The sequence below is a fragment of the Macrobrachium nipponense genome, chromosome 2, assembly GCF_015104395.2.
Source record: "Macrobrachium nipponense isolate FS-2020 chromosome 2, ASM1510439v2, whole genome shotgun sequence".
In the NCBI taxonomy this organism is placed as follows: domain Eukaryota; kingdom Metazoa; phylum Arthropoda; class Malacostraca; order Decapoda; family Palaemonidae; genus Macrobrachium; species Macrobrachium nipponense.
This window is the reverse complement of record NC_087201.1, coordinates 160,489,856-160,516,005: the sequence shown is the minus strand read 5'-3', so window position 1 is coordinate 160,516,005 and position 26,150 is coordinate 160,489,856. Positions and strand designations below refer to the sequence as shown.

The following is a 26,150-nucleotide window of genomic DNA, read 5'->3' as shown; positions in this document are numbered from 1 at the left end:
CCCATTGATTTCTTGGGGGGAGTGTGGGGGGGGGGGGGCGTTTACCTGCAGTGACCTCCATCATCATCTTTTATTACATTATATTACAATGGCTGCCTTCTGTGATATTAATGTGTTATGGCAGAGGTTTTCACAGACCCTTTCTCCTAACTGATAACTCCTGGAAATATGTGGAAATGTATATGGAACTATATATTTCCATTGTGTTTTTAAACGTATACTTATGTTTGGGTGAAGTTTTGCTGACAGTCAATTAAATACATATCGTTTTGCGATTTAGGACTCGGAAGTATGTATATGCAGCGGTAACTTGTAAAAAAAAAATGGAAAAATTAATTATTATTTCAAAGTCGATCTCCTAAGGTCAGTTGAAGTTTTTTTTTTTTTTACAGAAAAGAAAATACTTCAGAATACTTCTTACTTACTGTCCAGTTTATCAATTAGAGTTTGGTGTCGTCTTTTGACTCTTGATGAAAAATAAGCGTAAGTTTTTTTATATACTCAAGACTCTGGAACTGACCCTTGTTGATAACACACAGGAGTTGTTACTGATGACGCAATTATCATCCCACCATCATCCGAGAAAGATGTAGCCTCACTCGGCCAAGGATAGCAACAATAAATCTCTCTCTCTCTCTCTCTCTCTCTCTCTCTTCCTTGTGAGAGGTTCTTGGACTGTCTTAGCCTCGGTCCTCCCAATGTCTTTCTAATTCAAAATCAATAGCAGAGTCTCTCTCTCTCTCTCTCTCTCTCTCTCTCTCTCTCTCTCTCTCTCTCTCTCTCTCTCTCTCATTATCCTTGTGTATACAATCTTCTAAAGAATTTTATTAACTGATAAGGACAATGGTGTTAAGAATATTCTCTCTCTCTCTCTCTCTCTCTCTCTCTCTCTCTCTCTCTCTCTCTTCAGTATGAAAAGTTCTAATAAATTTTGTAATCCAAGGTAAGAGCAGTAGTGTTTGGAACATGCTCTCTCTCTCTCTCTCTCTCTCTCTCTCTCTCTCTCTCTCTCTCTCTCTCTCTCTCTCTGTCGTCGGGCTTTTGAAATAAAGATGAAGAATTCTTAATGGTTTCCGGAAGTGGATCTTTCAGTGGAGAAGGTAGGATGCCTAGTCCATGTTCCTCTGGTGTTATGTGGTTCGTCCCGAATTGAAAAAATGTGATCAAAAGTATATATAGAGTTACCACGAATTATTTTATGTTTTATAGGTGGCAGCGCAACCATTTGTGCAAGCAATTGCATTGCTCGCCGTTGAGTATAAAATTGCAGTTAATTTCTGGAGAGCTTCAAGAGTCAGTGATTGATGGTTAACGCCAATCTTAATGACCCCGAGTACATTAATAATAGTACGTGATTCTATTCCCCTTTTAACGTTCCTGTTTCAGGCCTTTGTCCTAACATCGGTGCAGTTCGCTACTCTGTTATGAGTTACACTTAATTGCAATATTAATGCATCAAAGCAGATGGTGGATTTTCTCGTCATTGATGAAGTTTCCCGGTTAGAAATCGCCGTCGTTTGTCGCGTAGGTTGCGGTATCACCAGCGCAGTGCTCTCTCTCTCTCTCTCTCTCTCTCTCTCTCTCTCTCTCTCTCTCTCTCTCTCTCTCTCTCTCTCTCTCTCTCTCTCTCTCTGTAGCTTCGCTGACGCGTTCCCCGCCCGCTAAATTTCATACATAATTCATCGGTCGTCGTTTGGAGTTTATGAAAATGTTGTTTAATCTGGTAATGCAGGTGAATAGCGTCTACCCGAGGACCCTGCTGCTCCTTCCTGCCTTCTGGTATTGCCCCTAACGTTTCCCTTCTCCTTTAAGCTATGGACCGACACTTCAGGGGACTTATCAGTTATTCCCATCATGCGAAAGTGAACAGAGCGATGGTCAGAGGTGCACTGCGGCTCAAATAAGGGCCACTTGACCCCCCCCCCCCTCTCCCCCAGCAGGTAACAGACTTAATTTCAACCCGACCCCATTAATGTCACCTATTTGCACTTAAAGCTGACGAACCGATACCCCCCCCCCTCCCTCCCAGCAAGAGCCACCAGCCTTAGAGCAAACCACGCGAAGGGGTCTTATTTCCCAGTGCCTGCCACCATATGCAGATTCCGGATTCCTGATTCCTGATTCCTCTGACCATCATTTTCCTTCTTGCCCGTCGTATCTTCCTACCCCGAGGCCTTAAACGCCCACTGTGTCCCTCCCTCAAGACCCCAAAAAGTCTCTCTTGACACTGATACCTTGATCAGCAAACAGGGGAAGGACCCAGTCCATTGGTTCTCGCCTCAGAATGAAAGAGTATTTTCTATTGTCTTAACAATTGCGACGTCTTTGTCTGCCCGTCCGCTCTTTCTCTGTCGCCTGCAGACATCAAAAGCTACTGAGACTAGAGGACTGCAGATTAGTATGTTGATCATCCACCCTCCAGTCACCAAACATACCAAATTTCAGCCCTCTAACGTTTGCACTTTTTATTTCATCAAAGGTTAAAGTTAGGACAGGCCACCAACGGGCCGTGGCTGAAAGCTTCGTGTGGGCCACGGCTCATGCAGCTTTATACATTGTACAAAAACAATCGTTTTTCCGTCGTGTGTCTCTTTGATGCCGTAGCTAGAAGGGAATATTTGTAACTTACCATTTTCAGAGGTTCGACATTTTCCGTAGGTCCCCATAATTTTTTTTGTCTCAGTTTTGAAATTATTACAATAAAATGTCTTTTGCCGTTTCTTGAACATTTTGGTGACATTTCGTCCAGTGGTATTCGGCAATATTAACAGTAGATTAACACACACACACACACAAAGAGAAAATAGCGAAATTGGATTTCTATTGCAGTCATTATAGCTACCTTGAATGCGCCGTATATGCGCAGTGAAAGTCACTCAATGGTGTACCGTATTAGTCTTATGTCCCTTGATACATTCATCCCTCGTTTAAAAATAGAAAAAAATAAAAACTTCAGTTACGATTTTTGACATTCGTTTACGAAATCAGCAATAGTGAAGAACGAATTTTAGTTGTAGTGATGCACCCTTGAAGTGACTTTAGCCTCTCTCCAATTTCACGGTTTGATGCAATGTCTAGACTCGAGAGGGGTAGACCCAGGACCCACTTAGACCTTGGTCTGATGTTGGTCGGAAAAAATCAAGTCACAGAACAGAGCATAATGGAATTGAGGACGTTTTGCTTTCTTGGTTGTTGTTGAGTCTTTTGAGTTTTGAATGTGAGGGTAGAGCTATTTCTTTCAGTCACGCGATTAGTAAGTATTCTTGCGTCTGACAGGAGACGATGGCTGTGTAAGATTCGCGTCATTAGCTTGAAATTATAATTGTCGGAAAGTTCTCGGTTCTACTCGAGTATCCGAATTTGCTGGTTACCGTTCAATTCTTTTCTTCGCCTTCAAAGGAAAAATCGCTATTTGGATTATGTATTGTTTCTATGTCATAGGTTTTTGTATACACTTAAAATTTTTTTTTTTACTTGCTTGTGTATCTTATCATTTCGAGAAATCATTTCTTTTTGGGGGGGACACCTGCGTTGTACTATCCACCCCTGGAAGTTACCGTAACAACATAAATAAAATACTGTAAATAACATAAAAGATAATACTCGAAGAAATATCAGTCTTGGACAACGTTCCCCGAACTTTGTTACGGGGTCAATATCTACGAAAGATCCTTGAATTCCATTTCGTAAACTTTTTTTTGTTTTTTTCATTATCCATTTTCTCTTCTTGCTATTGACCTGTTCTTTGTCCTGAGCATCGGTCTGCATAGATTACGTCACCGAGTAGGCGTCTCAACTCGACCGCCTCGACGCTTGACGCTCTGAACTTGAGTGATGGTAAGTACGTTATAACGATTCCGTTGTCTCGACACGCGCATTCGTAGCGGTTCTTCACTGGAAGGTCATTGGCGAAAGCGTTGACGTGAAATATCAATTTTTTTTATGAATAGCTGAGCAGCGGAACGCAATATTGCGTTGTTTGTCAATATTGATGTAGCCCGTAAGTTGTTGGGATAATGCATGTTCAGGGGTTTCGAGAACGTAGTACACACCACACGTTCACGCTGAAATTTCGCAAATTTATATATATATATATATATATCTATATATATATATATAATATTATATCATATATATATATATATATATATATATATATATTATACATATATATATATATATATATATATATATATATATATATATATATATATATATATATATAACATATATTATATATATATATATACTTATTTATTATTATTATAATATATATATATATACATATACATATGTATGTATGTATGTTGTATGTTCTTTGTATGTATGTATGTAACTTCCATCAAGGGAATTAAAACGTCATATAAGATAGAAGAAACAGAGAATGTGGCCACTAGGCCCACAAGATAATTCACCTTTGCTTTCAGGCATTCTAAAGCAAATTACACACGCAAAAAGATGACAGATAGGTCTGTTTTTAACCACAAAAAAAAAAAAAAAAAAGATTAAATTGAAAGAAATGTATAATATTGAAATCCACGCAAAAGCACATCTTATTATGTAGAGGTTGATCTAATGATAAGGATCTGCTGCCCAGCATCAACGCAGTTTAGGACACCGTACCAAGAATTAATGATAATCCTTACTTTTCCTTATCAGTATCAGTTTTTTTTTTATAATTGTCTTGAATATAATTGACGAAGGTAGGGTTTTTTTGTTGCTTGTCGGTATATATTACATTGACGCGGGAAAGTAACGCGTTTTAAAACGGCAAGCACCTTTGTTAAGCTAAATTCATTTTTTATAAAGTTAGGTTCCAATCTCTTCCTCACATTACATATCTGACAGATGTCAAAGTGAATATGCCGTCCGCATCCTTCAGAGAAATAATTTGCAGTCCTTTTTTCAAAGTTCAAGGTTAACATTGAATACTGCCACGATGGGACGTTCGAGCTGGTCAGAATGTAGCGCGCTTGTATTATTGAGTGGTCTTTTCCCTACAGCCTTTTTCTGAATAGTGCGATCAGTACTTGAATGCTATTTTCGGCGGTCCTGGTAATATCTAGTAGTAGTCAGAATTCGACACTATCAAAAGTCCAATTTATCAGTTTCAGACTCTTTAGAGTCTTCAGCAACGCGGGATGGGCACGTAACAACGTTTCCGGGTAGAATGGGTATAGTGTATTCGAAATTGCTTTGGAAAAACTTAGCTGCGCCTTGATCTAGTATGGGTAATGACACACGACATTTTGGAGAGAGAGAGAGTTACAAGGATTAGGATGTCTCTAAGACTTGTTAGTCCATCCGAGGAGACATTGTGTGCTCACTATATGTAGGAGCAGGTTTTACTGTGCATTCACAGTGTAATAATAATTTTGTCTAGCTTTCTTTTAAACTCTTCCACACTGTTGCTGTTTACAACTTCTGGTGGCAGTTTATTCCACGTGTCACATATATGTAAAAAAGTTCCCACAATGGGATGTGTTGTATCTCTTCAGTTCTAGTTTCCATCCATTATTTCAGTATTTTAAATGTTTTTATTAGTTGTCCTCGCAATCGTCGTGTTTCTAAGCCATGCATGTTCAGGCCCTCTAGTCGTCTTCGGTAACCTGTTTGCCTGATGGAGAGAGAGAGAGAGAGAGAGAGAATGTATTGACAGGTAGGAAAGCATATTAACAGCACAGTAAATCCTATGACGTCAAGATAGCAGCAGCAAACAGAAAACTTATTTTTTTGTGGTTAAAATAAGAACAGACGCATTGTGGTCATCCGTCAACGAAAAAAAGAAAAAAAAGCCGAGAATGGAAAGCAGTGGGATCTATATTTGGGACTGGACCCTAATTCAACACTTAACAACTCGTGCTACGTTATCGATCGCTCGTGATTTTGGCCTTGGTACCGACAATGCAAGCGCAAGAACAGTTGTGCAAAAAAAGATATATATATCTTCATCACCTTTTGATTTGTTTTAACGTCATTCACTCGACTATTCATGTAGCACCTGTGGTTTAGCTGCCTTTCTACATGAGGCATTTTCCTTAAAGCCCTTCTTACCGTGTTGGGTATCCTTGCTGTATCTGTGCTTGAAAACTCCCTAGTGCAGTAGATATCGGCCATCACGCGTAGTAGATGCCATTTGTTTTTGACGCAATGCATCATAATGACGGCAAAGATCTTTCTTCTTTCCCACCGTTATCCCTACATCAAAGGGTCGGTTGCCTGATGCGCCTTCTCCTCCACTGCCTTCTATCAGAGGCATCATCCTCCACCCAACCTCTTCTCTCCATATCTTCCTTCACTTTATCTCGCCATCGCATTCTCTGTCTCCCTCTCGATCTTCTTCCTCTAACAGGTTCCTCCCAAACCCTCTTCACTCCCTCCTCGTCATCCATCCTCAACACATGCTCATACCATCTCAGTCGTGACTCTCTTATCACCTCTGCAATCTTTACTAATCCTACCCTTCTTATTTCATCATTTTCCAACCTCTCAAGCAGCGATATTCCCATAATCTACCTCAGCATTCTCCTCTCCGTTCTCTCAAGCTTGGTTTACAAAAAAACGCATAATTCTATTTTGGTAAATCAAATGGAGAGTAAAGTTTTTTCGAGTACTTACACCATTGTTTTTTTTTTTTTTTTTTTTTTTTGCCAGAAAAGTGTAGTTTTCTCGTACTGTTTCATTGGTTTTACAAACGATTATGTACTGATTCGTTCGCACGTCATTTGTTTCTTTGTTTTGCCGTTTCTCTTCCTGTCCAGCCCTCCTCCTCCTCCCCTTCAAAAACATTAACAAACAGGGCCCATGGATTTCCAACAGAAATTCAGTAAAATAATAATAATAAGAAGAAGAAGGGTAGTATGTTCTCTCTCTCTCTCTCTCTCTCTCTCTCTCTCTCTCTCTCTCTCTCTCTCTCTCTCTCTCCCCGCCATGACGTCCCCTAACCCTGGATTGTAACTCATGAGTTCGTGAATGTCGTGCTTAGTAATATCTGCTAAGATAAGGACATCAAGCAGGCCTCTCTGTAAATGTTCGACACCTACAGTATTCCATGTCTGACAAAGCCAGAAATGAAGCAAGAATCAGCGTTGCGTGTCCCAGCGAAGTTTAAACCAGTGTTGTAGCAGTTCTTTTACCGCAAAGTATCAGTAATGCCGTTGATTTGCAAGTAACAGTAATGCCGTTGATTTGCAATACCTAGAGTCTTATCGCCTATTTATAGAAATATTCAAAATCGCGTCGCCTGTTTATGGTTTCATCTTTTTTTTTATTGATTTATTTTGAGGGCTCTTTAACGTCTTTAGCAACTCATAATCGTTGCTTTTAAATTTAATTTGAGAAGAAACTAGTTTTTATTCTTTGTGTCCGGGATTACCTCTTGTTTCAGACTGAATGGTTTAGAAAACCCGGTAAACAGTTATACAGTGACAGGTGTATGCATTTAAATATATATATATATATATATATATATATATATATATATATATATATATATATATATATATATATATATATATATATATTATATATATATATATAATATATATATAAAATATCGGAGTTCATTTTTCATAATCTTTGACAGCGTGCGCTCCATGATTTTAAAGTGCATTGGGAGAAAGTTAGACAGTTGTCTTCACGGTATACAACATCATTTCTTTCTAAATACTTTTCAAGTTGTAATCCCATGAGAAAAGCGCTAAATATTGCAAATAATAACTTTTTATACGACATCAAAGAAAGAATGGACTAATGAGTGAAAAGGGTATTAAGTCGACGAAAATCTTGGATGATGGAATATTTACTCTCCGTTACGTGACATCTTAATGAGTAGCAACTGCTTGTTACAGAATCCCGTATTGTAATTTAATCCATTAGCAATGTGACGTACAGTGGTGCTCAAATCTCATGCGACATGATTCTTTTTGTATCGTCCAGATTCTCAGACTCGACGTGATGTTGCCAAGTAGTGTTATACTTTTTTTCTAATGTCAGACATGTCGAAAAGTTTGTGAATTCACAGCTAGCCCTATTTTCCTTGTGGCTATATAAATATGATCCCTTTTATGCATTGGTATAATTCGTAATCTGTGTGATTTGAACTGATTTTCTTTTTTTACGCTGCTAAGTTCAAAGTGCGGTGTGATAAGGTCAGCGGTGCTATCAACGAAAGCACACTTAACATGCTCCTCGGACCGATCAACATAACTACGTCTCCTGCATTATGACAGTAGACCTAATAAGCTCAACAGTCATAACAACATTTTCAAAGTAGGAATATGAATTAAAACAAGTTTTCTTTGAATGTTGAAGCTTTCGACTGTGTTGAAGCTGCCTGTATGTTGCAAAATGTTTTATAGGCCTACTAAAATAACTCCGCCTTCTGAGATATAATCAGTTATTAATAAATTTATTTGTAGAGATTATCTGTTTTTTGACGAATACAATAGGAATATGAATTACAGGCAGTTTTCTTTGAATGTTGAAGTTTTAGGCTACGTTTAAGCTGCCTATCTGTTGCAAAATGATTTATAGGCCTAAAAGAATAATCTAAGCCTTATGAGATGTAATGTTACTAATGTTTTTGTTTGTAGAGATTACCTGTTCTTTGAGGAATAAAAGATAATGAGTTTGATTATATGGAGAAGATGACTATTAATCGAAATATCATAAGTATTAATATCAAGGCGTATGGATCACTTGTTTTTCAACTGGTTTAAAATATTTTCTTAAAAGTCCTCCTTGCTTTTGGTGTATAATTTATTCTTTCATAAGGTAACTTGAAGAACAAGAATGGGTTGATAACCTCATTTGCTTTCTGACCAGAAATTGTTAATAGAGAGATGTGACTGTTAATTGTAAACTAAAGAAATCTAACACCTAGGCCTAGGAACAATATCTTTGCTTTGAAAAATGAATAATTGCAAAGGCGAATATTTGCTTGTATGCTTAATTATGTATGAAAATCCAAATATTCCTCTAACACATATAAAATAAGTGTTTTCAAGATAATTTCATTGTCGTTACTCAGTGTAGACCTACTTATGTTACACCGGGTGGTGGTTGTTGCACCGACACTAATGATGGATACGTCACACACGCTCCCCTCACACTTTGATATTGTTGGGCGCATTCTACTTTTGTATATACATATTTACATTTTTTCAGCATTGACGTGTAAAAGCAATCAAATAGGACTATTTCAAATTTTATGTTGGCTTTGAAAGTATTATTAATGTTATGACAATTTTTTTTCGTGTTTCTTTTATTTATTTGAACTCATGTTTGATGACGACTTCATTTTGGTCAAATGCTTCAGCGATGTGTGAAAGAGTGTTTTGAAAATGTTTCGAAAGAGTTTTTTCTGAAATTTGATACACGTGACATTTTCTTACAGTTTTGAAATATATGACAGATTTCACTCTTATGAAACATATTATGTCCATATTGTATGCAATAATCGCGTTTCCGCATTGAAGTAATAGATAAATATGGCGCATGCTAGGTTGCCAGTTAGTGAATTTTGAACGAAATCCTATGGGGTCATGTCGCATGAGATTTGAGCACCACTGTACAATAACTAGTTTATGGCTATGTTGGGTAGAAAAGTTACGAAATTCCTGTCATTATGATATATTTGAAGCGCCTCTGTGGCGTGATCGGTATGGTCTTGGCCTGCCACCTCGGTGGCCGCGAGTTCGGTTCTCGTGCATTCCACTGAGGGATCAGAGATGTGTATTGCTGGTGATAGAAGTTCACTCTCGACGTGGTTCGGAAGTCTACACATATAGCAGTTGGTCCCGTTGCTGAATAACCACTGGCTCAATGCAATGTAAAATAAATCATGCAAAATTATGATATATTTGATACGATTATGCTTAAATGCTTAGGAAAATGTATAGGTACCACTTGAACGGCGCTACCTAGGAAGTGTGTTAGAGTTAGGGACACTGATTCAAACTTCCAGAGCGAAAATGTTGCAGTGTTCACTGTCATATTCGTCTGTGGACTTGAGCCAATCTTTTATAGAGTCATATTCGGTTGTGACCTTGAGCCAATCTTTTATAGAGTCATATTCCCCTGTGGACTTGAGCCAATCTTTTATAGAGTCATATTCGGTTGTGACCTTGAGCCAATCTTTTATAGAGTCATATTCCCCTGTGGACTTGAGCCAATCTTTTATAGAGTCATATTCCCCTGTGGACTTGAGCCAATCTTTTATAGAGTCATATTCCCCTGTGGAATTGAGTCAATCTTTTATAGAGTCATATTCCCCTGTGGACTTGAGTCAATCTTTTATAGAGTCATATTCCCCTGTGGACTTGAGCCAATCTTTCATAGGAGCCTATTCCCCTGTGGCCTGAGCCCAATCTTTTATAGAGTTCATATCCTGTGGACTTGAGTCAATCTTTTATAGAGTCATATTCCTGTGGAATTGGATAAGACATCCTTTTTCAAGAGTATATTCCCCTGTGGACTGAGCCAATCTTTTATAGAGTCATATTACCCTGTAGACTTGAACAATCTTTTATTAGAGTCATATTCCCTGTGAATTGAGTCAATCTTTATGAGTCATATTACCCTGTGGAATTGAGCCAATCTTTTATAGAGTCAATTCCCCTGTGACTTGAGTCAATCTTATAGATGTCTATCTCGTGTGGACTTGAGTCAATCTTTTATAGAGCATATTCCCCTGTGATTGAGCAGCCAAATTTTATAGAGTCATATCCCCTGTGGAATTGAGCCAAAATCTTTTTATAGAGTCATATTACCCTGTGGACTGAGCCAATCTTTTATAGAGTCATATTCCCCTGTGGACTTGAGTCAAATCTTTTATTAGAGTCATATCTCCTGTGGACTTGCGTCAATCTTTTATAGAAGTCATATTCCCCTGTGGAATGGCCAATCTTTTTATAGAGCATATTCCCCTGTGGACTTGAGTCAATCTTTTATAGAGTCATATTCCCCTGTGGACTTGAGTCAATCTTTTATAGAGTCATATTCCCTGTGGACTTGAGCCAATCTTTTATAGAGCATATTCCCTGTGGGACTTGAGCCATCTTTTATAGAGTCATATTCCCTGTGGACTTGAGCAATCTTTTATAGAGTATATTCCCCGTGGAATTGAGCCAACTTTTATTAGAGTCTATATTCCTGTGGACTTGAGCCAAGGCTTTTATAGAGGTCATATTACCCTGTTGGAATGAGCCATCTTTTATAGAGTCCTATTTCCCCGTTGGACTTGAGCCAATCTTTTAAAGTCATTATTCGCTGTGGAATTGAGCCAATCTTTTATAGAGTCATATTCCCCTGTGGAATTGAGCCAATCTCCTTTATTTTTTAGAGTCATATTCCCCCTGTGGACTTGAGCCAAATCTTTTTTATAGAGTCATATTCGTCTGTGGAATTGAGCCAATCGTTTTATAGAGTCATATTCCCTGTGGACTTGAGCAATCTTTTATAGAGTCATATTCCCCGTTCTGTGGAATTGAGCCAATTCTTTATAGAGTCATATTCCCCTGTTTGGACTTGAGCAATCTTTTATAGAGTCATATTCCCCTGTGGAATTGAGCCAATCTTTTATGAGCCAACATTCCCCTGTGGACTGAGCCAATTTTCCCCTTTTTATAGATCAGGGTATTCGTTGTTGGGAATTGAGCCAATCTTTTATAGAGTCATATTCCCCTGTGGACTTGAGTCAATCTTTTATAGAGTTTCAGTCCCCTGTGAATTTTGAACGGTCAATTTTTTTTTTTTCCCCTTTTATTAGAGAGTCATATCTGTGGACTAGCAATTTTTATAGAGTCATATTCCCCTGTGGACTTGAAGCCAATCTTTTATAGAGTCATATTCGTTCCCCTGTGGATGAGCCAATCTTTTTAATAGAGCCATATTACCCTGTGAATTGAGCAATCTTTTATAGAGTCATATTCCCCTGTGGACTTGAGTCAATCTTTCTTTTATAGAGTCATATTTCCCCTGTTTAATGCGGAACTTGAGCCATATTTTATAGAGTCATATTCCCCCTGGTGACTTTTTTGGAGGGGTTCCAATCTTTTAGAGTCATTATCAATTGTGGTAATTGGAGGCCAATCTTTTATCAGAGTCATATTCCCACTGTGGACATGAGCAATCTTTTATAGAGTTATAGTCCCCTGTGGGACTTGAGCCAATCTTTATAGAGTCCATATTCCCCGTGGACTTGAGCCAATCTTTTATAGAGTCATATTCCACCCCTGTGGACTTGAGCCAATCTTTTAATAGAGGGGGGAGTCCCATATTCCCCCCGGTGTGGACTTGAGCCCAATCTTTTTATAGAGTCATATTCCCCTGTGGACCTTGAGCCAATCTTTTATAGAGTCATATTCCACCCCTCTGTGGGACTTGAGTTAATCTTTTATAGAGTCATATTCCCGGTGGACTTGAGCCAATTCTTTTATAGAGTCATAATCCCCTTGTGGACTGAGTCAATCTTTTATAGAGTCATATTCCCCACTGTGGAATTGAGTCAATCTTTTTATAGAGTCATATTCCCGTGTGGACTTGAGCCAATCTTGTATAGAGTCATATTTTCCCCGGTAGACTTGAAAACCAATCTTTTATAGAGTTCATATTTCCCCTGGGGAAATTGGACCGTCAATCTTTTATAGAGTCATATTCCCCTGTGGAATTGAGCCAATCTTTTTTATAGAGTCATATTCCCTGTGGACTTGAGCATATTTTCTAGAGTCATATTCCCCTGTGGCCTCTGAGCCAATATCTGTTTTTTATAAGAGTCATACTTCCCTGTGGACTTGAGCCAAATCTTTTATAGAGACATATTCCCCTGTGGACTTGAGCCAATCTTTTATAGTCATATTCCCCTGTGGACTTGAGCCAATCTTTTATAGAGTCATATTCCCCTGTGGACTTGAGCCAATCTTTTATAGAGTCATAATCCCCTTGTGGACTTGAGTCAATCTTTTATAGAGTCATATTCCCCTGTGGACTTGAGTCAATCTTTTATAGAGTCATATTCCCACCCCTTGAGGAATTGAGTCAATATTTTATAGAGTCATAGTACCGTGTGGACTGAGCCAATCTTTTATAGAGTCATATTCCCCTGTGGACTTGAGCCAATCTTTTATAGAGTCATATTCCCCTGTGGACTTGAGCCAATCTTTTATAGAGTCATACCCCTCCCCTGTGGACTGAGCCAATCTTTTTTATAGAGTCATAATTCCCCTTGTGGACTTGAGTCATCTTTTTATAGAGTCATATTCCCCTGTGGACTTGAGCCCAATCTTTTATAGAGTATAATTCCCTGTGGACTTGAGCCAATCTTTTATAGAGTCATATTCCCCTGTGGACTTGAGCCAATCTTTTATAGAGTCATATTCCCCTGTGGAATTGAGTCAATCTTTTATAGAGTCATATTCCCCTGTGGAATTGAGCCAATCTTTTATAGAGTCATATTCCCCTGTGGACTTGAGCCAATCTATTATAGAGTCATATTCCCCTGTGAAATTGAGCCAATCTTTTATAGTCATATTCCCCTGTGGACTTGAGCAAATCTTTTATAGAGTCATATTCCCCAGTGGACTTGAGCCAATCTTTTATAGAGTCATATTCCCCTGTGGACTTGAGCCAATCTTTTATAGAGTCATATTCCCCTGTGGACTTGAGTCAATCTTTTATAGAGTCATATTCCCCTGTGGACTTGAGTCAATCTTTTATAGTCATATTCCCCTGTGGGCTTGAACCAATCTTTTATAGAGTCATAGTCCCCTGTGGACTTGAGCCAATCTTTTATAGAGTCATAGTCCCCTGTGGACTTGAGCCAATCTTTTATAGAGTCATATTCCCCTGTGGACTTGAGCCAATCTTTTATAGAGTCATATTCCCCTGTGGACTTGAGCCAATATTTTATAGAGTCATAGTCCCCTGTGGACTTGAGCCAATCTTTTATAGAGTTATATTCCCCTGTGGACTTGAGCCAATCTTTTTATATAGTCATATTCCCCTGTGGACTTGAGTCAATCTTTTATAGTGTCATATTCCCCTGTGGACTTGAGTCAATCTTTTATAGAGTCATATTCCCCTGTGGACTTGAGCCAATCTTTTATAGTCATATTCGTCTGTGGAATTGAGTCAATCTTTTATAGAGTCATATTCCCCTGTGGACTTGGGCCAATCTTTTATAGAGTCATATTCCCCTGTGGACTTGAGCCAAACTTTTATAGAGTCATATTCCCCTGTGGACTTGAGCCAATCTTTTATAGAGTCATTTTCCCCTGTGGACTTGAGCCAATCTTTTATAGAGTCATAATCCCCTTGTGGACTTGAGTCAATCTTTTATAGAGTCATATTCCCCTGTGGAATCTTTTATAGAGTCATATTCCCCTGTGGAATTGAGTCAATCTTTTATAGAGTCATATTCCCGTGTGGACTTGAGCCAATCTTTTATAGTCATATTCCCCTGTGGACTTGAGCCAATCTTTTATAGAGTCATATTCCCCTGTGGAATTGAGTCAATCTTTTATAGAGTCATATTCCCCTGTGGAATTGAGCCAATCTTTTATAGAGTCATATTCCCCTGTGGACTTGAGCCAATCTTTTATAGAGTCATATTCCCCTGTGGACTTGAGCCAATCTTTTATAGAGTCATATTCCCCTGTGGACTTGAGCCAATCTTTTATAGAGTCATATTCCCCTGTGGACTTGAGCCAATCTTTTATAGAGTCATAATCCCCTTGTGGACTTGAGTCAATCTTTTGTAGAGTCATGTTCCCCTGTGGACTTGAGTCAATCTTTTATAGAGTCATATTCACCTGTGGAATTGAGCCAATCTTTTATTAGAGTCATATTCCCTGTGGACTTGAGCAATCTTGTATAGAGTTAGTCCCTGTGGGACTTGAGCACAATCTATTATAGGTCATATTCCCTGTGGAATTGAGCCAATCTGTTATAGGAGTCATATCTTCCCCTGTGGACTTGAGCAAATCTTTTAAGAGTAATATTTCCACAGGTGGACTTGAGCCAAATCTTTTATAGAGTCATATCCCCTGTGGACTTGAGCCAATCTTTTTAGAGTCATATTCCCGCGGTGGACTGAGTCAAGCTTTTATAGAGTCTATTCCCCTGTGACTTGAGTCAATCTTTTAAAGAGGTCCTATTTCCAGGTGGGCCTTGAACCAATTCTTTTTATTAGAGTCATAGTTCCCCTGTGGACTTAAGCCAATATTTTATAGAGTCATAGTCCCCTGTTGGACCCCTTGAGGCCAATCTTTTATTAGAGTCAAATCCCCTGTGGACTTGAGGCTCAATCTTTTATAGAGTCATATTCCCCTGTGGGGAACTTGAAGCCAATCTTTTATAGGAAGTCATATTCCCTGTGGACTTGAGCCAATTTTTATAGAGTTATATTCCCCGTGTGGGACTTGACGCCAACCCTATTTTAGAAGAGGGGGTCATATTACCCTGGGACTTGAGCCAATCTTTTTATAGAGACATATTCCCCTGTTGGACTTGAGTCAATTCTTTTATAGAGTCATACCCCTGTGGAACTTGAGCAATCCTTTTAATAGAGCAATTTTATTCGTCTGTGGAAATTGAGTCAATCTTTATAGAGTTCACTATTCCCCTGTGGACTTAGACGCCAATCTTTTATAGAGGTTAATATTCCCCTGTGGAATTGAAGACAATCCTATTTTAATAGAAGTTTCATTTTATCCCCTGTTAGGACTTGAACCAATCTTTATAGAGTCAATTCCCCTGTGGAATTGAGGTCAATCTTTTATTAGAGTCCATATCCCCTGTTGGACTTGAGCCCCAATATCTTTCATAGGAGTCATATTCCCCTTGGACCCTTGAGCCAATCTTTATAGAGGTCATTATCCCCTGTGGAATTGAGTCAATCTTTTATTAGAAGTCATTTATTCCCTGTGGACTGAGTCAACCTTTATAGAGTCCATATGTCCCCCTGTGGACTGGAGCCAATATTTCAAGCGTTTCATTTCCCCTTGGAACTTGAGCCCAATATTTTATAGGAGTTTTCATAATTCCCCCGTTGGACTGAGCAATTCCCCTATAGAGTCATACTTCCCCTGGGACTTGAGCAATCTTTTTATAGAGTCTAATCCCCTGTGGATGGAGTCAATTCCCCTTTGATAGAGGTCATATTCCCTGTGGATTGAGCCAATCTTTTATAGGGTCCATAATGCCCCTGTTTTTGGGACTTGAAGCCAATCTTTTATAGCTGCATATTACCCTGTTGGGACCCCTTGAGCAATCTTTTATAGAGGGTCATAGTCCCCTGTGGAATTGGAGTCCAATCTTTTATAGAGTCATATTCCCCGTGGAATTGAGCCAATCTTTATAGAGGTCCTATTCCCCTGGCTTGAGCCAAATCTTTTATAGTCATAATCCCCTGTTTTTGGAATTGAAGACAAATCTTTTATAGTATATTCCCCTGTGGACTTGAGCAAATTCTTTTATAGAGTCATATTCCCCAGTGGAACTTGAGCCAATCTTTTTATAGAGGTCATATTCCCCCTGTGGACTTGAGGCCATCTTTTTAGAGTCCATAATTCCCCGTTGGGACTTGAGTTTCAATCTTTATAGAGTCCATATTCCCCTGTGGACGGTGAGGTCAATCTTGTATTAGAGTCATAATCCCCTGTGGGCTTGAACCAATTCTTTTAGGAGTCATAGTTCCCATGTGGACTTGAGGCCAACTTTTATAGGTCAAGTCCCATCGTGGACTTGAGCCAAATCTTTTATAGAGTTCATATTCCCCTGTGGACCCCTTGAGCCCAATCTTTTATAGAGGCCATATTCCCTGTGGATTGAGGCCAATTCTTTTATAGAAGTCATTTTAGTCCCCTGTGGAGTTGAGGCCAATCTTTTTATAGAGTATATTCCCCTGTTGGGACTTGAGCACAATCTTTTTATATAGGCTCTCCCCTGTGGATTGAGTTTTTCAAATCTTTAGAGTGTCCATATTCCCCTGTGGACTGGAGTAAATCTTTTATAGTTGTCATATTCCCCCTGTGGACTTGAAGTCAATTTTTATAGAGTCCATATTTCCACTGTGAATTGAGTCAATATTTTTATTAGAGTTCATATTCCCCTGTGGACTTGACGGTTCAATCCTTTTATTAAGTGTCATTTTTTATTCCCCTGTGGACTTGAGTTCAAGCTTTTATAGAGTCATATCACCCCTGTGGACTTGAGTCAAATCTTTTATAGAAGTTCATTTTATTCCCCTGTGGACTTGAGCAATCTTTTTAGAGTCATTTTCCCCTGTTTGGACTTGAGCCAATCTTTTATAGGAAGTTCATTTTTAATCCCCTGGGACTTGAGTGGTCAATCCTTTTATAGAGTCCATTATTCCCCTGTGGACTTGAAAGGCAACTCTTTCATTGAGTCAATTCCCTGTGGAATTGATCAATCTTTTATAGAGTCATATATCCCCTGTGACTGAGGCCAATCTTTTATTAGAGTCATATTAACCCTGGTGGAATTGAGCCACTTTTATAGAGTTTTCATATTCCCGTCGTGGACTTGAGCCAACTTTATAGTCATTATTCCCCTGTGGAATTGAGGTCAATCTTTTTATTAGAGTCATTATCCCCTGTGGAATTGAGCCAATCTTTTATAGAGTCATATTCCCCTGTGGGACTTGGAAGCCAATCTTTATGAGAGTCATAATTCCACTGTTTTGAATTGAAGTCAATCTTTTATAGATCATATTCCCCGTGTGGACTTGAGGCCAATCTTTTAAGGTCATATTTCCCCTGTGGAATTGAGCCAACTTTATAGAGCATCCCCTGTGGACTTGAGCCAAATCTTTTATAGGTCTAATCCCCTTGTGGACTTGAGTCAATCTTTTATAGAGTCATATTCCCCTGTGGACTTGAGCCAATCTTTTATAGAGTCATATTCCCCTGTGGAATTGAGTCAATCTTTTATAGAGTCATATTCCCCTGTGGACTTGAGCCAATCTTTTATAGAGTCATATTCCCCTGTGGACTTGAGCCAATCTTTTATAGAGTCATATTCCCCTGTGGACTTGAGCCAATCTTTTATAGTCATATTCCTTCCCCTGTGGACTTGAGTCAATCTTTTATAGAGTCATATTCCCCTGTGGACTTGAGCCAATCTTTTATAGAGTCATATTCCCCTGTGGACTTGAGCCAATCTTTTATAGAGTCATATTCCCCTGTGGACTTGAGTCAATCTTTTATAGAGTCATATTCCCGTGTGGACTTGAGCCAATCTTTTATAGTCATATTCCCCTGTGGAATTGAGCCAATCTTTTATAGAGTCATATTCCCCTGTGGAATTGAGCCAATCTTTTATAGAGTCATATTCCCCTGTGGACTTGAGCCAATCTTTTATAGAGTCATATTCCCCTGTGGACTTGAGCCAATCTTTTATAGAGTCATATTCCCCTGTGGACTTGAGTCAATCTTTTATAGAGTCATATTCCCCTGTGGACTTGAGTCAATCTTTTATAGAGTCATATTCCCCTGTGGACTTGAGCCAATCTTTTATAGAGTCATATTCGTCTGTGACCTTGAGCCAATCTTTTATAGAGAAGAACATCTTGCTTAAAAAAAAAGGCCTCATATAGACAAATACATTTGATCAAGTAATTATCTAAGAAAGAAAAGTTATCAAAAATACGCCAAGAAGTTCATGGTAATGTAATGAACCAAAGTGTTTCTGGTGGTGAAAATAGTACTATTTGATTCTTGTTTTTTTATTTTCCTTGATTTGATAGTCTAGTAATTAAGTAAAGGTGTCATTCCAGGAATTAATATAACCTGCTTCCTTGCTGCCATTGTGAACTGTCTTTCATCTACGGTTTCCTTCTGCAGGTACTAATTTACTCCGTGACAAGTAAACGACACCAACTGCATCAGACATGAAACAGCTCAGCAACCAAGAAAGAATACAAGAGTGGCACATTCTCTGATTTGACAGTGGACCTCTCCTATGTCCTGCTCTAGCCTCCTCATCGTACCACATCTTCAAGAAATTATGTTGTTGGGCAAGTCAACCTTCCTCTGGAATGAGCTGCTGATGTCAAAGACTGGACAAAAATATAAGCCTGATTACAGGAATAGTTCAGAGGAGAATTACCAACCTTTATGTGCAAAAGGGCTTCGAACTTGAGGTTCATTCCTGGGTCTTTTGTCCTCGTGTGACGAACCGAACACAGACGAGGTCAGCGTAGGAGAAATGAAAGTCAGAAGTACATGCCAAAAGATACTGTTATGACTTCATAGAGAGATAGTTTCTCTCTCTCTCTCTTTCTCTCTCCCCCCCTTCTCCTGTCTGTATTAATGTGACCTTCATTCCCTCGAACCGTCTCCCTTTCAACCATTTTGTAAGCAGGACCTACACACTCAGTGACTCCTCCTCCAAAGGGCTTCCTTAGATAATCTCTCGCATTTAAGCGTCACAAGAATAGCTTTCATCAGGGTCATCTTTCTATTGAATATCCCCATTATCTCCTAAAAGAAATTAACTAAGTCTTTGCTGTGCGTTACGAGCAGTTCTTCAATTGATCTTCTGCCACGATCTATTTTGTACTCTACACTATTTTTATAACGAAAAGAAAAATCTGAAGAAAAAAAATCATATTTTACCCACAGTAATTCAAACATTCAACTACTACCGTACTTATTCTATAAACAACTTCTTTTTGAAAAGATTTGCGCATATTGACAAACCCTAATATCTTCATCGAAGAGTAAATCACCAAATTTCCATTTGAACAACTTTTACTGAAGATTTTCCATCAGTCTTTATTGTGGATGTTTGAAAGACCTAAGAAGACTCCTTCGACAAAAATAGTTGGTGTGGTTTGTTGGCCTCATGCTGTTTACTACAAAGACCAGCTATCATCTTAAATGATAGGCAATAAAAGAAATAAAAGTTCAACATTAACATTTGATGTAAAAAAAAAAAATACTCTCGACATATCAAGAATTGTTGGTCTTCGTTTCTCAGCTTGTTTCCTATCAATCATCATCCGTCCTTCACTTGAACTCCAAAGCAGGTAACCGAAAGTACTTACAGCTCAGCAGGTGAAACAGAAACGGAGGTGAAACAGAGAAACAGAGGTGCGTTTCATCTTCTCGTTTCAACCCTGGCAATGTGATGATTTAGAAGTCTTGACCTTTTTCTTGTCTTGGAAAATTGAAATTCTAATTACATTCTATATGTTCTTGCTGTATTGATTACCAGTATACAACATGTGTTGAAAGGCACTTCTGAATGTGCTGTTCGTACTGGTACTAACAAAGGCAAGGAGGAAATAAATCATCAGACATAGGAGGCCCCTGGTAATTTTTTTTTTTTTAATTTCTGGCTTCAATAAAGTGATAAAAGAAACTGATTTACAACGACGGGAAGGCAACAGTCTATATATATGTAATGATTTTGTATTAAAATGGCAGACTTTTAACTGTTAACTTTTTCATTGATTTAAATAACACTTACGACTAGTGTAGCCTTACAGAGTAGCAGCAGTGGTTGCTAGAGAGCCTTATTAACTATTATTGTTATGTATTTATATACTGTAGAAAACAACTGTGATTATAGTATTATCATTAGGACCTCTTGGATACCTCGTGACTGAGATAATAGGTGCTTCAGTTATAATTAGTAAGCATCATTGAAGTCACACCTGTTCCCAGATTCTGTACTAAGCAGCAACGACAACTGTGAGCTCAGGTGCAACATAATCCTTGCCAGTAACAACAACAATTCCCACCAAGGCAGAGACTTCATGCAAGCAGCAGACCTTCCTCATTCATCAGTCATGAGAATCTTGATCTTTTGGCCTCCTTCAGTTGCGAAAATACATCGTTGACAGCTATCTAGCAGTTCAGCATCACATGTCAACAGAGCTGTCACACAAGAGGAAGTCAGTGTCAGAATAGATACCCAAGAGGAAAGATCATCAACCTCAGGCTTGCGATTACATGGCTTTTGAGTTTCTTTTCCCGTAGCCCTGTACCATTGCCTTATCAGTACCTTTGAATGTCGCTTCTTCCTTCGGCAGCTTGGAAGAGAGGAAAGACGTTGCATTCTACTTTTACATCTCTCCTGCTTGTTAGTATCATCTTTCCCACCAAATGAAAAAGGAGGGATTTGGGAAAATGTTCGAGAAGGAGTCTATTGTAAGGCTCATCCTGGTTGGACTCACAGTACCATCACTCGTCTGTTACGTCCTTATGGTAGCAGATACTAATACGTCTAAATACCACCCATCACCTACAGGTAAACTAATCTCATTTCTTTTGTATTTTTTTTTATATTTGCTTCAGTGCACAAGTAGTCATATATAGTCTCTTTTATTAGAGTAATGGTGTCCATGCAAAATAAAGAAAGGAAGGAAAGGGACTGTTTACTTCATCAGCAGGCTCTTTTCTTTTGGTAAACCTTAAATTTTCTTTCAATGATCTGCATTGCCATTAGATTTTTCCCTTATTATTTTAACCATAATTATTAATGATACTTGAAAACACTTGAATAGAGATACAGTGTTTGTTCTAATTACCTAAACATGGCTCTAAAGGTTTAAACAGCATGTTTTAACCTTAAACGTCAGATTTATAAAGCAAAAGTTTTCCACTTTGTAGGATGTATTGGCCATATCTGTCTGTCTTTGGAATATTCGTCTCATATTGGGAAGCGTCTTTTTTTTTCCTTTCTTGACAGGATTAAATTAAAGAAAATATGTCAAATGTCACAGACCTCCACTTCTTTTCTAGGCATTATTTCTTAACAGGAAGCAGGTCCTCTTCTCTCAGGCTTGCGATTACATGGCTTTTGAGTTTCTTTTCCCGTAGCCCTGTACGTCCCAAGTGAGAGAGCCCTCCCTTCCTCCCCTTACACAGCCATGCACCACCCAAATGAACACTACAGAAATTTACTCGGTGGGGATGAGCAGTCTTTGGATTGCTTTGTTTGATGTCTGTTCATTTCTTTAATTGCCTAACTATAACCTCCATTTTTTTAAATCAATACCACCAAACTCACATTTCACTGCCCCACCACAGTTTTTCTTGATTCATAGAAATTTCCCACTTTTCAAGAGGCTGTTTCTATAGCTTCCCTTTATTTCCTTTTGATCTGCATTGTACTTACACTTTCATTGAGGTTCTCATCACATAAGGCAAAATTTATTAGGAGGATGAGAGGACAGATATTTCAGTGATTCCGGATTGAGGTACATTACATTTTTATCCTGAATTTTCTAAATCACTTTAACGTAAATTTCTTAAATCATTCAGTCTCCCCAGAAAAAAAAAATTTAGATCCAAATGCTACATAATATTTATCAAAATTTCCCAACCTTTAAACCATAGATCTAAAACAATGAATGTGGTACCTTGGAGGCAACTACCTTGAATACAACATAAATAACATCTAGAATAACATCCAGCATAATTGACCTAATGAAGTTTATGTAGAGGGTACAGTAAACCCACTTTTTACATTGCTCTTGTTATATTCATTTTTTATATCCATTATTGTGGAGATTACAAACTTAACAAGAGATAGAAAATCTACTAAATTTTTTCTTTGTATTTTCTGCCTCTTGAAATATTAGCCTAGTGATCCCTTCAATCAGAGAAAGTCTGAAAAGGGGTAATGATAGTACTTTAATAAGGACTGGATTTAGGGAAAACAGTTTTCGAAGGTCTCAGGATGTATGTCTCATGTAAAGTGAAGTCCCTGATATTTCAGAAGATTTCAAATCTTAATTGTATAAATCTTTGGTATGTAGACAAGTTTTGATCGTCATTTACTGCATTAGGTTCCTGGATTTTTATTTTCTTTGATTATTCAATAAGAATGATTATGACTTCCTTTCTGTATTTCATGAGAAGGAAATTGTACTCTGAAAAAGAACAGAAAGCATGTAATTGGCAACAAGTGCAGGAGTTTTGGTCTAGTCATTAGGATGATGTTCTCACTTATGAGAGGACCTAGGTTTTGATTGCAAGCAAGGACAAATAATATGGGCATGTTATGTTAAAACCCTTTGTATATATTTTGACCCAAGAAGTAAGTTATATTAATTTCATAGTAGTTAGTTGAATGCAGTGGGTTACAGCTGGGGATAAAAAAAAGGATATATAACTATCAGACTTATCCCAATATATTAGCTGGAGATTTTAAGGGAGCCCTGCCAGGACCCATCCCTTTAAAAGGGAAAAAGGTTTACATTGTAGATAAAACAAGTTGCTTTACATAGTACAACATAATTATAAGAATATGGTTTATGTTTACGGTATCCTGCATGGAAATTAAGTCCTTCTCTATTTAAAAGTCCAAATTGCAAACAGATTGTGTGATCATATCTTGCAAGAGTTGACACTTCGATAAATGAAAATTTTTAGATATTAAGTGCTGTATATTTTGCTGGCAGTTCACTTTCTTCACAAAGCTTTTCTTAAATACAAGTCTTCAAATACACTTTGGATCAAAGCTTTGCAGTTTCTACCGGCAGCTTTCACTGTGTTTTCATGATCTGACTAAAAAGAAAGCATTGAATATATCCTTTAGTAACGAATGCTGCTATTTTTTGAATACATACTAATAAAGTAACTGCATTTTAAAGGAAATATAAATATGCTGTAATGCTCAGGCATGTTGGTCAAACAGAATGCCATTAACCATTAGCCCAGGGGTATGATGACCTACCTTAGGATTTGTATACTGCATTTCAGCCCCTAAGTAGCCTTTTTACTGATTTTAACCTGCAAGAGAAACTTTTGATCCTTTTATTTCACAAGAATTGAAGTACGTTTATAGAGTAATGAGTCCCAGTCATAGTATAATAATTAAACTGTGCAACTACAGCAGTCGTAGCATTTTTAGTTAGTGCTTTAGTTTATATTATCTTGTAGGTGTTAGGGTTAGTTTCACTCGTGATGAAATCCACCTTTAGGAATGAATCCGTGTGTGCAGAATTGACTTGCATTCGTGTTATTTGATGAAGTCACCCAACCAACCCTGAACTCATCATTTAAATTTTGTGAACTTGATGTCCCTAATTTCAGCAGTGCATTCCCTGGGCTCAGCACTTAGAGAAGAGGAGGTATACAGTAGCGTTACTTTTTTTCATAAGAAGGGAAAAGATAGTGTGTAAATATTTTGTTATCTTGGGGGGAAAAAAAAGGATATGAAAATGTTGGATATTTGATATAAGACTTTATATTTTGAATTTGTTCATAAATGTTCATATTTTTACTCTTGTTTTGAAAATGCAGAAGATAATGTAAAATGTAAATATTATCTTGAACGTTTTTATTATAATGGAAGCTGTTCTGAAACATGATTATGTAAGTCCCAGCTTAAACTACATTAAAATTATTTTTTAAACAAATTCTATGTCTTGCACCTATAAACCATTGTTTTACATAACCCTTTGCTTTGGGGTTCAAAGTGTATTGAGTACATACTGTGCCACATCTATTGAAGAATAAAAATTTGTAATGCTAGGTGGTGTAAAAACCCACCTTGGTAAGATTAAACGCTTTTCTCTCGCAGTAGCTCCCATCTTTGCGAAGCTTCACAGTAGAAAGATATTTAGTATTCCTAGACAGAGGGAGGAGAGGGGACTGTAGAATAAAAACAAGGCTGTGGGTTGTATAAATAAATGTGATTTCTTTACATATCTAAATAGCCTTTTAGGTGGGAAGACAGTTGAAGAATATATTAGCTTTGTGAACACCATAAAAAATATTGCTATCCCTAAATTTGTTATCTTAGCAACCTTCTTTAGAAAGTAGGTTAGCTTTAAGCCTGGGCCTTAGCAAGATTATTTATTTTTGTGTCTGATTTAGGAGCTGTCAGAGAAATTGAAGAGGGGTTAGCCGATTCCCAAAGACACTAGTATAATGCTGAGAGAAACATACTATTAAGAGGAAGATGCTTTAAAAAGCTCAAAAAAAAAAAAAATCTGCATGAGATAGGAAAGTAAAAAGTAGAATCTTATGTGCCACTGTATAAATGTGGGAGGGTAGTGTGTTTTTCCAGTGTCACTTACTTTAGCAACAAGAAAAGTTCGTATTGGAGTGTACGTAAGGGTAACTTGAGTTCAGAAGATGAGAGAACCTCGCTTTCTAGAAAAGGAGTCAATGAGAATGTTGAGATTGATGAGAATGGTAATAGTGTTACCTTGGTAGGGCCACAGAATCAGATGGAACTGGTCAAAAAGGCCTGTAGCTGAGTATGATGCAGTTTGTAACTCCATAGAGAAATTTTGGGACTCAAAGATTTTCTGGAGGATAGGAAGTAACGTAAATATTCAAGAGTGAATCGGGGAGGAGCACTTGTAACATTTGCCTTTGAGAACTACTCTTTTCAGTTGTGAGAGTTCATCCAATAGTCAGTATTCTTTGGTTGTCCCAGTGAGTCGAGTAAGAAATCTGGATTCATTAGTGTTTTATATCTGGTTAAAGGTAGTTATAGAGCATGAGCCCTCTTCACTGAGCAAATGGAAATACTACAGTAATGGTTCTCTGAAAAAAAAAATGGAGATCTGTATAATTGTTAACCAATTTCACTTGGAGCAGATAGAAGATGTCTGAACCTTATAGTCCAAAGCAAAATACAGTAGTACTGATATGGGTTAACTGTTTTGATGGGCAGTTGTTTTTCTTCTTATTTATCAGATTTGAAAATTTCTTCAATAAATACGGAACTACAGTATACAGTCAGTGTGCCTCAGACCTGAGGAACAGGACTACCTATGTGAGACAGTGATTTATTGGATACAGTCATTTGACTGTAGAAGCTATATAATTTTATATAATTGACTGGAGAAACTATATAATTTTATATGATTGACAGGAGAAACTATATATGTATATAGTAATTTTTTATATTATGACCATGTAAATTATTTTGTTTTCTGACTAATGTATACGTCCTACTCTTCAATGCATTTCTCTATACTACATTGCTAGATTGCTATTATGCTGTTTTCTTAACGATTTTTGTCATTTTTCGTATCCATAGCTTATGTCAGCTGTTATCTACGCCAGTTTTTTCACCCTAGTCAGCTTTGATTTAGATAAAGGTATGGCCAAGGATGTAGATATAGTCTCATCCTTCTTTAGCTTTAATACAGATTCTTT

The 26,150-nt window shown here is 37.9% G+C and overlaps 1 protein-coding gene across 3 annotated transcripts in view; it reads left to right on the top strand.

Moving 5' to 3' along the window:
• The window catches only part of LOC135221096 (carbohydrate sulfotransferase 11-like), a 69,193-nt gene that overhangs the window by 24,414 nt on the left and 18,629 nt on the right, over positions 1-26,150 (top strand). For 2 of the 3 annotated variants that reach the window (XM_064258895.1, XM_064258894.1), the window contains exon 2: positions 18,864-21,276. In XM_064258895.1, the coding sequence (XP_064114965.1) occupies positions 21,132-21,276 (145 nt within the window). In that variant the 5' untranslated portion in view covers positions 18,864-21,131. Of the gene's footprint in view, positions 1-18,863; positions 21,277-26,031; positions 26,093-26,150 lie in introns of all 3 variants that reach the window. The other variant, XM_064258896.1, reaches the window with a different exon arrangement.